At 36.6% G+C, this 14,609-nt stretch overlaps 1 protein-coding gene across 1 annotated transcript in view; it reads right to left on the bottom strand.

Annotated features, from left to right (window-relative positions):
- The window catches only part of LOC126457919 (T-cell activation inhibitor, mitochondrial-like), a 318,393-nt gene that overhangs the window by 95,627 nt on the left and 208,157 nt on the right, over positions 1–14,609 (bottom strand). The window contains exon 7 of the mRNA XM_050094613.1: positions 5,428–5,528. Within this exon, the coding sequence (XP_049950570.1) occupies positions 5,428–5,528 (101 nt within the window). The remainder of the gene's footprint in view (positions 1–5,427; positions 5,529–14,609) is intronic.

The raw sequence follows: 14,609 nt of genomic DNA, 5'->3' as shown, positions 1-14,609 counted from the left end.
ATGGGTGATGCTCTTTCTTGACTTCTGGAAGGATTGAGGAATACAGAGGCTGCTGATGAACAAATGTCTGAGTTCTATATTTTTTTTAATGAAGGACAAAAATTATCATAAATACTATTTAGAAATCTGAAGCAATATGTATGAATTGCAGAAGGCACATAATCATTGGAAACATGTTATTCAACAGCTTTGCACTGGAGATAATCAGAACATTACCACTTTGTACAAATTGTACCAACACATGTTGGATCACAGGAGAACTCCATAATCCAAACAATGGTCCACATCTATTCCATCCAATTACAAAGCAAAATTAATTTTGAATACACATATTGCTTCGGGCACTATGGAATTACCGAGCTAGGTGGCGCAGTGGCTAGCACACTGGACTCGCATTCGGGAGGACGACGGTTCAATCCCACATCCGGCCATCCTGATTTAGGTTTTCCGTGATTTCCCTAAATCACTCCAGGCAAATGCCGGGATGGTTCCTATGAAAGGTACGGCCGACTTCCTTCCCCGTCCTTTCCTAACCCGATGAGACCGATGACCTCACTGTATGGTCTTCCCCAAACAACCCAACCCCCCACTATGGAATTATTTGGTGTTAAGAAAAAATCTGACAGTACTGCAACATACCAAATCTACAACATAAGGTACAGAGCGTGCTACGAAAATGTCATCTTCGTCAGAATCACAGTTTGAAATATTTTTTGCATCTGATCATAATTCAAATCAGGGTTCGAAATATTTTTTGCATCTGATCATAATAACGAAACCTCTGCAAGTTGTCAGTATTGATGTAATGGGCCCATCAGTCAGGCTAGAGGAGAAGTGAAACACACCATAGGATTTTATGACTTATTCAGTAAATATGTTAAATTATAAAACCATCAAAATGGTTACATCCCAAGTGATTATTAACAAGATGGTGAATGATTAGATTCAGCACATCAGTAAGCTGCAGAACTTGCTGTCTGACAATGCTGCTAATTTCATAGGCTACCAGTGGCAAAGATTTATACAAGCAAAATAATATCAAACAAATCCTCACATCTTGCTATCATCCTGAAAGTAACCCAGTTGAACACCTCTTTTGAGGATTAAATCATTTTCCATGTACTTATTGCTACCACAAGCAAACACACCAGATTAATTACATTAATCAGTTCAAAGAAATCTACAACTAACACTATCCCAGCGAAGTTAATGTTAAGAAGCATATGGAAGAATGGGTGGTTTAATTGTCGACCACAAGCAACAAAGAAAATCGCGAGATGGGAGGCGAAAAGCTGTGAGAAACAGCAATACAGCTGACCGATAAGGAACAGGCAAAGCTACACAACTGGGACCAAAATTCTGTTGGAAACCAATCTGAAATCATTATTATTACAACATAAAAATAAAAACTGGCAGCCATTGTTCTCAGGGCCATATGAAACCAAAAATAACACAAATCATGGTGCATATGTGTTGGCATATCCACCCAGTATGAGGATAAAATGACTGCATCCTCATACAGATGTTATTTAGTACTTCTCTTTTTTAGATGGTTCTTGAAAATTTTATGTTTGTAATGTGTGCATATTCTGAAATTTCCAATGTTAGTACAAATATCAGCATTCTCAATCTGTGAGTCAGTAATGTTAGTGCTAAGTCTCATACTTCAGTGGTGACCACTCTTTCAGATTTGGTCTTGATTGTGCTTAAAATGTGTCATAGCATCTGGTGAAGATGCTAGGTACTTCAAAACATTTACAAGGTGTAAATTTTAAGTTGACAAACCAGAATAACTCGAAAAATAAGATTCACATGAAAAAATGTGTAGAATCCAAAGTTGATCATTTTTGAGGGGGGACATCTGCTAGTGCTAAAATTAGCCCACCACCCCCTGGAGGTGGGGCGGGAGGCAACTTTAAAATTTCAAATTGGATGCCCCATTTTTTATTGCAGAATCAGATTCTACATACAAACCTATGTACATTTTGTCTTCAACATTTGTTTTGATTCTTGGTAGTTGGCACGGTAATTCAAGAAAATCCACCCCATGGGGAGAGAGGGAGAGTTTTAGTTTTAGCCAATCAAAATTTATGAATTAAATAAGTATTTTTTATTTATCTGAAACCATTTTCCACTCAAAAATGAGAACATGGATTTTCTTGAATTACAGCACCAACTGCCAAGAATCAAAACAAAATGTACACAGTTTTTTTATGTAGAATCTGATTCTGCAATAAAAAATGGGGGTTCCCATTTGAAATTTTAAAGTTGCCTCCCGCACCACCCCCAACCCCATACATCAATAGGCAAAAGAGCACGTTGAAGAAGAGGTTTCTCTATCTTAGTACCAATCTCCACCACCAGTCGAATGTATCATGACTAATGAACTCTGTCAACTGGGACTTACCTCACAGACTTCAAACAACAACCCAGCATCTGACCAATGCAAGTACAATCAACTCCTCTGTCAAGTATAATGACCAATAGAACAACAGACATTCTGAGGATGGAGGACAACATGCTGATATGTTTCTATTGTGGAGTACTGTCAAGACACTTTATACTATTGTACAAAAGGAAGGCGAGTTTTCAACGACTACTATGCCACCAGACTTCAACCATCACTACAGTTCTGTTCACGCCAATCACCTGCACACAGTTATAGTTGACCTGTGACACAAAGCCCATTGCCATACCCCAGACGAGGTTCCTGCCCACTGTACCACAGTCATTCCCCAATGCTGTACAGAAGTAACAGCCTCTCACCTAGCTGCTGATTTCAGAAATAACTAACCAAGGCAACCGTCTGTGGAGGTGAGGTCACTACAGGTGAAAATCCTCCATGGATGATAGTCACCAAGACGTTAGGAGGATGATAAGGAAAGCTTTACTTCTCATCCCCTACAGTAAGTCTCCCCTGACCCGGGGTTCTGAGCAACTTTTTTGAACACTACCTATTTTCCTATACCTTTCCAGTTCTTTTCCTTTACCCCTCTTCCTTCCCCATCAACCCTTCTGTCAGAAGAAGGAGCTACTGGCTGCAAAAGCTTGTATCCATAAAACCATCTTTTATATGTGCATTTTCCTGCCGCCGTTTGGTGAGTAGATTTTTTATCTATCCATTTACATTATATTGCCAAAAATTGATTATTTTCTTCATTATAGTACTTATTTTAAGATATTTTTAATTTTGAGCACCGCAATGATAACTTTTTGCGATAATTTTGCTTTCCTGTGTATCTAATGGGTTTAAAGATGCATAAAAATTTTAATTCATGCTTCAGCCTGTATTACCATACAGAATTACACTTTCTCAATTAATTATGGTACAGTTCATGGCATTTTAACTTCTTTTGAGTTTTTCCTGGTTCTGTAAGATTTTTTACTTGGTTTTATTATTTTAAATTACAAGTCTACATTTCTTTCTTCTTTTATCAGGGAATGTATGCTTACCGCAACATGTTCATGACAGAATCGATTTGCTCTACGCTTGTTAATGTTGCATAGGCAGAATATACCACAATAGCAGCATGGCACTGACACAAGTGACTGCTGACAATAAGAAGCTATTTGTTTATTTACAATGCTGGCTGCACACAGGGACCAATCCTACATACGTAGCAGAAATTTTCACACCGTACAAATTAGAGGATGATTTCTTATATATTAGCCAGGGAAACTAATCAATTACTCTTATTTTTGTCAAAGTGAATTTTACTGAGGTTTGCTGTTTAACAAGTCAATATGCCCACAGTATTGGGTCGTGTCCCCCCCCCTTTGTTAAAGTAGAAACATTTAGTAATCATCGCCAGGATCCGTAACATTTAACTCATTTTAAGTTGTTGTTGTTGTTGTGGTCTTCAGTCCTGAGACTGGTTTGATGCAGCTCTCCATGCTACTCTATCCTGTGCAAGCTTCTTCATCTCCCAGTACCTACTGCAGCCTACATCCTTCTGAATCTGCTTAGTGTATTCATCTCTTGGTCTCCCCCTACGATTTTTTACCCTCCACACTGCCCTCCAGTACTAAATTGGTGATCCCTTGATGCCTCAGAACATGCCCTACCAACCGATCCCTTCTTCTAGTCAAGTTGTGCCACAAATTCCTCTTCTCCCCAATTCTATTCAATACCTCCACATTAGTTATGTGATCTACCCATCTAATCTTCAACATTCTTCTGTAGCACCACATTTTGAGAGCTCCTATTCTCTTCTTGTCTAAACTATTTATTGTCCATGTTTCACTTCCATACATGGCTACACTCCATACAAATACTTTCAGAAACGACTCCCTGACATGTAAATCAATACTTGATGTTAACAAATTTCTCTTCTTCAGAAACGCTTTCCTTGCCAGTCTACATTTTATATCCTCTCTACTTTGACCATCAACAGTTATTTTGCTCCCCAAATAGCAAAACTCCTTTACTACTTTAAGTGTCTCATTTCCTAATCTAATTCTCTCAGCATCACCCGACTTAATTCGACTACATTCCATTAGCCTCGTTTTGCTTTTGTTGATGTTCATCGTATACCCTACTTCCAAGACACTGTCCATTCCATTCAACTGCTCATCCAAGTCCTTTGCTGTCTCATAGTATGATCACATTTTTTTTTAACAACAGAGGACATTACTCAAGGTATTAGGACACAAGAAGACAGACAGATAGATACAAAGCTGAAGTACAATATGTTTCAGTAACAATGGTTCAAATAAAAAAAAAAATACAAAATGAGCCTGCAGGATTATTTACAGAATTTAGTAAACATAACTTTTTATTCAAAACCAGAACAATTCTATAAAAGTACTACTTTACACTATGGGAGACAGAGAAGACATAAAAAAAACTATACACCAATCAGCTAGAAACTACAAAGTCAGTGATCTTTCAGTGATAAAACAAACACTAGTTGGACGAAATTAAACTTGAAGATAGAAAATCTAAGTCCCAACTGGGTTAAAGTAGGCAAAACAAATTACATGTATTACATCTGTCAGGAAGGTGGTAAACACAGATTTCAGGATGAGTACAACAAGTGTTGAATTTATGAAATCCTGGCCAAGTGATTACTCATCATCCAAACTGAATGACTGTCAGGATAGCAGATCATGGGAGTTAGGTGGCAGATTTGGATACTTTCTTGCAAACAAGATGACTGTTGCACAAAGAAGCAAAAAAATGCAGACTTGCCACAGACTAATGAGAGATCATTGGCTATTGTACAATTGTAGGGTTTAGACATACATTTCTGTGGATCATTCTTTTATGTTGTTTATCAGAATAATTTATAACTTCTCTATTAATAGAGAGGGTGTGAAATTAGGAACCATTTCTTTTCCACACAGATTTACATAGTGCTCCTGGTTTAAAGAAATTATAATCTACTATCTACCCTGTTTCCATGAAGATATTATCTTCTTTCTTACCTTCTTACAACTTTGATATCCTTAAGAACCCTTGATACAGCCTTTTCAAATGCAGGGATTCGTAGAAGAGCATCATCTTGTTTGTGCAAATTTTTTATTAGCTGTAAACAAAATACACAGACAACAAAAATTAAAAACAAAAAATGTAGGAGAAAAATAAGGTATGGAAAACTCTGGCAGACTGTAAATAATTTACAAGTGAAGTTAACAACACACTGAATAGCAGAAGTACTGAGTCGTCAACATGTACGCATAAAATAATGAAAACATTACTAGATTTCAGACAAAACCTTTTTCAAGGTATAGTACACACACACACACACACACACACACACACACAATGTTCTGGCTGAATATGCAGTTGTTTAAATGTAGAAGGTGGAATATTTTGCATGAACACACAAAAAGATTGCCAATATAGAATAAATAACTTACATAAGAATTTAAAAATGGAACCTACCAATACAAGTGATTCCCAACAAATGGTTTTCCTATCACAAGCATGTATTTCAATGCCGCCAAAAGTAAATAGTGGTTACAAGAGAGCAATAAGAAACCAAATAGATGATGATGATGATCATGAGATTTGGATTTACAGTGCACTATTTAGTGTTCTACGGTATTTTGCAAGACCCAAAAAGTGACAGAGCAGTAGAAGCATAAAATACATCAAGTCAGTCTTAGACATACACAATGCACCTATTTTTCAAAAAGTAGCAGCTACAAAGATAGAATTCTGAAGCGGCCAATAACATGCTGGTGGCTTGTATAATTCCCTTACAGAAAACACTTTGCAGAAACACACAAGGGGGCTGTGCATGTGCTTTATTTTGAGAGGTCCAATTCTTTGTATTTGACAGAAAGGGTGTCCATTATTCAGGAACATACATTTTGAACAACTTGCCAGCACCCAGAAAAAGTTTAACAAGTTCAGTTCAACAGGAGCCTAAGGATTTATTGGTGGCAAACTCCTTCTACTACACTGACAAATTTCTTAATAGAACAGAGTGATGTGTATATGTTACTAATAACATCAAATAATGTATTAGTCCAATCTGACTTCCATACAAATTCAGTATAGTAATGTGATCATTGTAAATAAGTGTTATAAAATGATTTTTCTATTTCAAGATGTTTGGCTAAGGTAGTGTAAGAATCTCAATGTATTGAACATTTACATATTTTGTGACAAGTTATTTATCAACTTTTAAATGAAAATATGTTTAAGATATTTGTACTTTTTCCATGTCCATGAGGATCATTTCACTCGAGGCCTTTGAATGGTACACTAGCATATTTGTTTCCCTCCATAAATATTTATTGCATATCCTTGTTTTTCTGATGTATTACATATCCTGGTGGATCCAATCTAATCTATTTTGGGTACTCCACATCTTGTTAGTGACCTGCACTTATTGCACACAGAGATCCCTGGTGTTCACATTTGCCCTCCTTCTCCTGCATAGTCCTACCCTCCAACCTCTCCTCACTTTCAGGACTTAGTTAAAGTCTGTCCACCAAGGGGGGAACTCAGCAAGGTGACATGGTGTTATGCCAATGCCAAAACTGCCTGTCTTCTGAGAGCTGTTGAAAGTGAGCTTATGAGGGATAGTTCTTTAAAAAAAAAAAAAAAAAAAAAAAAAAAAAAAAAAAAAAAAAAAAAAAAAAAACATTAAAACTTGGTTGGCAACACTGCGCCGACGCGGACTCTTTGAGTATTTGCTGCACTAAATAATTATAAAAAGCGTTGTTATTAAGCTATTTTTAAACGTCTACAGGTGTTATAAATATAAGTGTTGTTAAATTAGTGGAAGTGTTAGTGAAGAATAAAATAAGATTAAACGGTGTAAGAAGCGTATTTTTCTTCTCGCGCCTGTAGCACGAATCCTAGGCCTAATTTCACACGCGCGATTGTAAATAAGCAGTGAATTAAACTTATAGTTAAACGTTTCCAGTTGGTATAAATATATTATAAGTGTTGTTACATTAGTGGAAATGTTATTGAAGCGTTAAATAAGATTAAACGGGGTAAGAAGTTTATTTTCCTTCTAGCGCCTATAGCACAGATTTTAGGCTTAATTTCACGCGCGCGTATCGTAAGTAAACAGTGACTTAAACTTATATGTAATCACCAGTTTTTTTACTCATTATTCTTTCAATTTATTTATATCTGCCTGAATAGTTTCTAGGGTCCATTGTTTACGTATTAGTCAGTACTTAAATCAGTTTATACAATTTCTGTTTTTGCCATGAATGAGAAGTGTGTGACATGCCGTAGGATCGTTAGTTCCGGGGTATGGTGTGATGGGTGTTGTAGTTTCTTTCATTGGGGCGAATGTAGTGGCGTGGGAAATGGGGACATAAATGAGGCTCACCAGTGGTATTGTAGGATCTGCAGTAGAGATAGGAAAATACTGGAACAGGAAGGGAAAACTGCAGCTCTTCAAGCTGACCTAGACAAGGCAAGGGAGGATCTGGACAGGTTAAAGAGGGAGAAGGGAGAACAGAGGTGGGAAGTGGCAACAGGTAATAGGGGGAACAAGCAAAGGAGAGCATCAGACAGCTTTGTGATAAATCTTAAAAATAGATTTGACCTGTTGCCTCAGTCAGAATCGGATGAGCCTCATGTAGCTGAAGCTGTAGAAAGGGCACAACAAGTTTTCAAGGACTTGAAAAAGGTAGGGAAATTTGTAAAGAGAAAGAAAGTTCTGTTGTTAGGTAGTTCCCATGGTAGAGGTGTTGGCCAACTACTGCAGGAAAATCGAGGTCCAGAGTACCAGGTCACAAACTTTTTCACGCCTAGTGCAGATCTGGGTCAGGTAACAGAGGATATAGGTTCTTTATGCAAGGATTTCATGAAGGAGGATTCCGTGGTTATAGTAGGTGGTCCGGGAAACAGCATTGACAGAGACTCTGAATATTCCATAGAGAGTGACCTGGTGAAGATAGCATCAGCAATGAAGCATACGAGTGTGGGATTTGTGTCTGTGTTGAGACAATATGATTGGCCTCATTCGAACACTTCTGTAGGGAGGGTGAACTTGGAGTTGAGTGGCTGCTTAGGACGGATATAGGGTCCCATATTGGTTTGATTCCTGTGGATGCTATTGATAGGTGGGACTACACTAGGCATGGCCTTCACCTCAATAGGAAAGGGAAGGGAAAACTGTCTGGGTTGATTGCAGAAAACTTAAGGGGGGACACTGTCACAAGTGGTAAAATACCAGTGGTCACAGGTGTCAGAGGGATGCCTTTTTTAAGTTAGGAAAGGGGGATAGAAAACGAGTTTTAAGAGAGATTAGCAGACACACTCAGTTTGAGAAAACAGATGCACAGGAGTCATATTTTAGCATACAGCCTCCATTTAAACAATGTTTAACAGAACGTAATCAGAAACTGCCAGTTCATCTTCACCAAAGCAGTTATAATCCCATTAGTATGCAGTATCAGTTATCTTTATTATACCAGAACATTCCGGGACTCAAAAATAAAGTTGATGAACTACTCATTTGTATCGATGAAATGAATTCATCTAACCAAATTGACATAATCTGCCTCTCTGAACATCAAGTGACCACTGGTATAGATATGTTAGGCATTTCAGGATTTAAGCTTGCTTCCTACTTCTGCAGAGTAGATATGGATGGCGGAGGAATTGCCACATTTATTAAAAACTGCCATAAATTCAAGAACACTGACATTAATAAATTCTGTTTAGAGCAGCATCTAGAAGCATGTGCAACAGAAGTAGAGTTCCATAACAGATCCTGTATAATAGTAACTATTTACCGAGCACCTGCAGGAAATTATAATCTATTCGTAAATAATCTAGAAGCTCTTTTGGGTTATTTAACAGGAAGAAACAAAGAAATTTTGATTGCTGGTGACTTTAATACAGATTTTCTAATTCAATCTTCCAGTAAACATTTACTGCAGTTAGTAATGTTGTCTTTCAATCTAACTCACACTGTAAACTTTCCAACTAGGATCACTAAATCCTCAATGACAGCCATTGATAACATTTTTATAGACAAATCAAAGGAACAAACTCATATCAAAAAACCTGTAATAAATGGACTATCAGATCATGACATGCAGCTCCTTGTTTTAGATGTAAATTCTGAGCAGATTATCAAGACGGCTAAGTCTGAGTACAGGAGAGTAGTCAGTCAACCAAAAATTGAGTGTTTTAGAAAACTGCTCAAAGATATGAACTGGAAAGATGTTTATAGTGCCCATGACATGAATGAAAAATATAATACATTCATGAACAATGTCAGTACCATGTTTGAAAACTGTTTTCCTCTAAAAGTTACTCAAATTAAACAGAAGTCTACAATAAAACCATGGATTACACAAGGAATTAAGATTTCCTGTAAGACAAAAAGGAAAATGTATCTGTCGACCAAGAATAGCTCCAATACTGATGATTTAGCTAAATACAATGAATACTGCAAAATATTAAAAAAAAAAGTAATTCAGACATCTAAACAAATGCACTATGAGAAGAAGATAGCAATGTCAGGGAACAAAATAAAAACAATATGAGATATAGTGAAAGAGGAGACTGGTAGAACCAGAAAGGAACAGGAGCAAATAGCATTAAGGGTAGATGACACATTAGTAACCGATGGGCATAGTGTGGCAAATCTATTTAACAAGTACTTTATATCCGTTACTGATAGAATGGGATTGTCAGGATCAGTAAATAATGCCCTTCAATATCTGAAACTAGCCTTTACAAATAGCTTCAGCTACATGAATGTGTCACTCACTTCACCAAAAGAAATAACTTCCATAGTAAAATCTTTGAAAACAAAGCACTCTAGACGTTACGATGAAATATCAACAAAGTTAATTGAGGCGTGTTCTTGTGAGTTTAGTACAATTCTAAGTTACTCGTGTAACCAGTCAATTATAAGTGGGACATTTCCTGAATGGCAAAAATATGCAGATGTTAAGCCTCTATTCAAGAAAGGGGATAAAGAGATACCATCAAACTACAGACCGATTTCACTTTTGCCAGCATTCTCAAAATTTTTAGAAAAATTAATGTACAGGCAGCTTCTCAACCATCTCACCACAAATAACATATTATCAAGAACACAGTTTGGATTTCTGAAGGGTTCTGATATCGAGAAGGCTGTTTACACCTACAGTGAAAATCTACTTAATTCATTAAATAACAAATTACAAGCAGCAGGTATTTTCTGTGTTTTGTCAAAGGTATTTGATTGTGTGAACCACAACATCCTTTTAAATAAATTAGAATTCTATGGTGTCATGGGCAGTGCTGCAAAATGGTTCAAGTCATACCTAGCTAACAGGAAACAAAGGGTGTCAGTACAAGGGACTAGTGAATTAAGTCATCAGTCATCATCAGAATGGGAAGAAATTACATGTGGTGTCCCACAAGGATCCATCTTAGGGCCATTGCTTTTTCTTGTCTACATTAATGATCTCTCAACAGTTACACTGCCAGAAGCAGAGGTCGTTTTGTTTGCAGATGACACAAGTATTGCAATAAATAGTATGTCGAGTGTAGTTCTAGAAAGATCTGCTAATGATATTTTCATGGATATTAATAAATGGTTTAAAGCCAACTCACTGACATTAAACTTTGAAAAGACTCACTACATGCAATCCAGAACCTGTAAGAGGTTTCCACGCAGCATATGCATAAAGTACAAAGAAGAGCAGATAGAAGAGGTTGACAGTCTTAAATTCCTGGGATTACAACTTGATAATAAATTCAGTTGGGAGGAGCACACCACAGAACTGCAGAAACGCCTTAACAAATCTGTATTTGCAATTCGAGTGTTAGCAGATATAGGTGACATAAAAATGAAAAAGCTTGCATACTTTGCCTACTTTCATTCCATAATGTCATATGGTACAATATTTTGTGGTAACTCTTCGAGTCAAACAAAAGTTTTCAGAGTCCAAAAGCGTGTAATACGTATTATTTGTGGAGTAAATACACGGGCGTCTTGTAGAAACCTCTTCAAAGAACTGGGTATACTAACTACTGCCTCTCAGTATATTTACTCCTTAATGAAACTTGTCCTAAATAATATATCTCTTTTTCCAACAAACAGCTCAGTTCATACATACAATACCAGGAACAAAAATTATCTGCACAAGGACTTAAAAGCACTTACTTTAGTTCAAAAAGGGGTCCACTACTCAGGAACACTCATCTTCAATAATTTGCCAGTAAACATAAAAAATTTAGTTACAAATAAAGATAAGTTTAAAAGGAGCCTGAAAGACTTACTAGTGCCCAACTCCTTCTACTCCATTGACGAATTTTTTAATAGAAACAAATGATGTATTGTATATATTCACACTATTGGTATTGTTATTTCAGCTTTAAAAAAAAAATAAAGTGACATGTTCCACATCCATGAGGATCTCCTCAACACGGATCTATGGAACGAAAAACTAATCTAATCTAATAACACAGATGATGTAACTTACCGAACGAAAGTGCTGGCAGGTCGATAGACACACAAACAAACACAAACATACACACGAAATTCAAGCTTTCGCAGCAAACTGTTGCCTCAACCTTTCGTCTTTCCCTCTCCTTGCCTCTTTCCTGATGAGGCAACAGTTTGTTGCGAAAGCTTGAATTTCGTGTGTATGTTTGTGTTTGTTTGTGTGTGTATCGACCTGCCAGCACTTGCGTTCAGTAAGTCACATCATCTGTGTTTTTAGATATATTTTTCCCACGTGGAATGTTTCCCTCTATTCTAATCTAATCTAAATATAGTAGTTTGTTGTTAATGACCAAAGCCAAATACATAGTGGATATTTTTGACAAAGATCATGTGGCACATTCTCCACAGCACTGAGAACCGAAAGAATAGGGTAAATATTGTCCCTATATTTCAAAATGTCAATATCTATTCATCCAAGAAAATATATACATACAAATATATCAAAAAGTGTTTAGGAAAAAGTACAAAGTACCTTTTTATTTTATGTTTTGTTTTATTTCTAAGTGCTAAATAACATTCAAAACTATGTTGCCCCTTCAGTATACTGAACTTTTAACTACTGAAACAAATGCCATTAGATTTGTTTTTAATTTACTTATTTACATCCTTATTTACGTAAAGTGTAGGCATCTTCTTTGGCTAGGTATTGTAAAACCTAAATAATTTTTTGGGTCCAGATTATTCATTTCTCTTGTTGGAGAACACTCACAGTATAAATATGAACTGCTTATGTAGACACTGGTATGCATCACAAAAACTAAAGCATATAACAAATAATAAGATTCAGAAGACACAAACGCACAAAATCCATTACTATAAAATTAATGAATGGAGTGAGGATTAGTTAACTTTAGATATTGGCAGGTGACACCTAACTTTAGATATTAGCAGATGACACCAATAACCCCATTTCTGCACATGCATAGTATTCACTAAGCTCTGGATTTTGGCACACTAAATATGATACAACTGACTGGTCACTGGCTTTCGGTTGACTAATGCACTGGCAAGCAATGCATAACCAGCAGAACTAGTCAACACAGATTGGGAAGTTGATTGTATAAAATAGGCTTAGTACACTAGATTTCCATTCAGGAGGGGGGAGGGGGGAATGTTTCACATCCCAATCTGGCCAACCAGATTTATACCTAATAAGGTTTCCGAAAATGACTTCAGCCAGTTTTTGGTAATTGTTTCTTTGCAAAGTACAAAACTGATTTCCTTTCCCAGCCTTCCCCAGTCTGAGTATGTGCTCACTTTCTATTAATCTTGTCTGTGAAAGTTTGTTAAACCTAAACCTTCCAGTGTTTTTTTCCATCCTTTCTAAGTGTGCTCATCACGTAATGCTTGTCTTTGGAAGTCAACAAAACAACAAACACTGAGCATATTTCATTTAACATTCTCAAAGGCCGAAGAACAACAGAAACTGGTACATGATGACAAACTCCATTACAAAATAATACTGGGGGTTTTCAACCCTGAAGCAAGCACGCCGATTTCCATAACACAAGCAGGCGCATGACGTACTTTGTACACAGTAAAGAACAGCTGTATTTATATTACCAAGGTACCGGTAAACATATATGAGCAAAATCATAGTTTAATTAAACAATAATATAGTAAACTTTCACTGAATCACTCCGTTGCTGTGTACAAGTGTTACACTACAGTAATGACCCACCTGGAGAATTAAACAGCACAGTTGCATCAGATCCCACCCTAATGCTTGTTTTCACACTAATTATCTCATTGACAACTGTCTCATTGTGGATTTGCGCTGCTAGCTCGGAGTCTATGGCTTTTCTTACATGGATCGTACATTTTTTCTCACCTAGCTTGCTGTTTATTTTATATTATTACTGCTCAGCTGGGCATATGACAACACAATTTCTCACTGTGTTAGCTGAAGCAATAATGAAGTAACAGGTATGGGTTCTCAACTGTAAAACAACAGTGGAACAGCACAAGACAATATTTTTGTGGTTGGAGCACTTTATACATAGAAAATTAGAAAAAACCTTAATTAGAAAAAACCTAAAGAAATTAGAAAAAAACTAAAGAACAATTATTCTTAATCCTGAGAATACAATATTCTGACTGAAATGCCTAAGAAGGTGTCTAAACCACTTGAGAGTTAAAGGAATGATTGCAGCTGGAAGAAAAATAGAAGAAAAGAAACAAACAAAATTGCAGTATTTACAAAACGTCTGTGGGAGAACACAACTGCACAAAGCTCAAACAAAGCTGTAAAAGTTTTACTTCACAGGATAGTCAACAGATAAAGACATAAAACAATGCATCTATCAGCCTTATGTCCTTCATTATGCCAACAAAATACATGCAACAGTGGATTTTAATTTTAAAAAAAGGAGCAAACTGTATTTTTTTTCTTTGTAAATATTCATTATGTATTCCTGTTTTCTGACAAGTTCTACATCCTGAAGCATCTGCTGACATGGAATGAAAAGAACATCTAAATAATGGCCTCAGTCACATGCCTATCATTGGGCCAATACTTGTTATCTCAATTGTGCTTTGTAATTAATATTGCCATAATGAAGTCTTGCCCAGTTCAACAGCAAGCAGACTAGCACAAGGTACAAAAAGAGTGAAGAGATCACAATCTGTTACAGCCAATGGTTATACGTTGTCATCAGTATCCAGTAGGGTGCTATTTCC

Source organism: Schistocerca serialis, chromosome 2, assembly GCF_023864345.2.
Source record: "Schistocerca serialis cubense isolate TAMUIC-IGC-003099 chromosome 2, iqSchSeri2.2, whole genome shotgun sequence".
Classification (NCBI taxonomy): domain Eukaryota; kingdom Metazoa; phylum Arthropoda; class Insecta; order Orthoptera; family Acrididae; genus Schistocerca; species Schistocerca serialis.
This window is presented reverse-complemented; position numbering and strand designations above follow the sequence as displayed.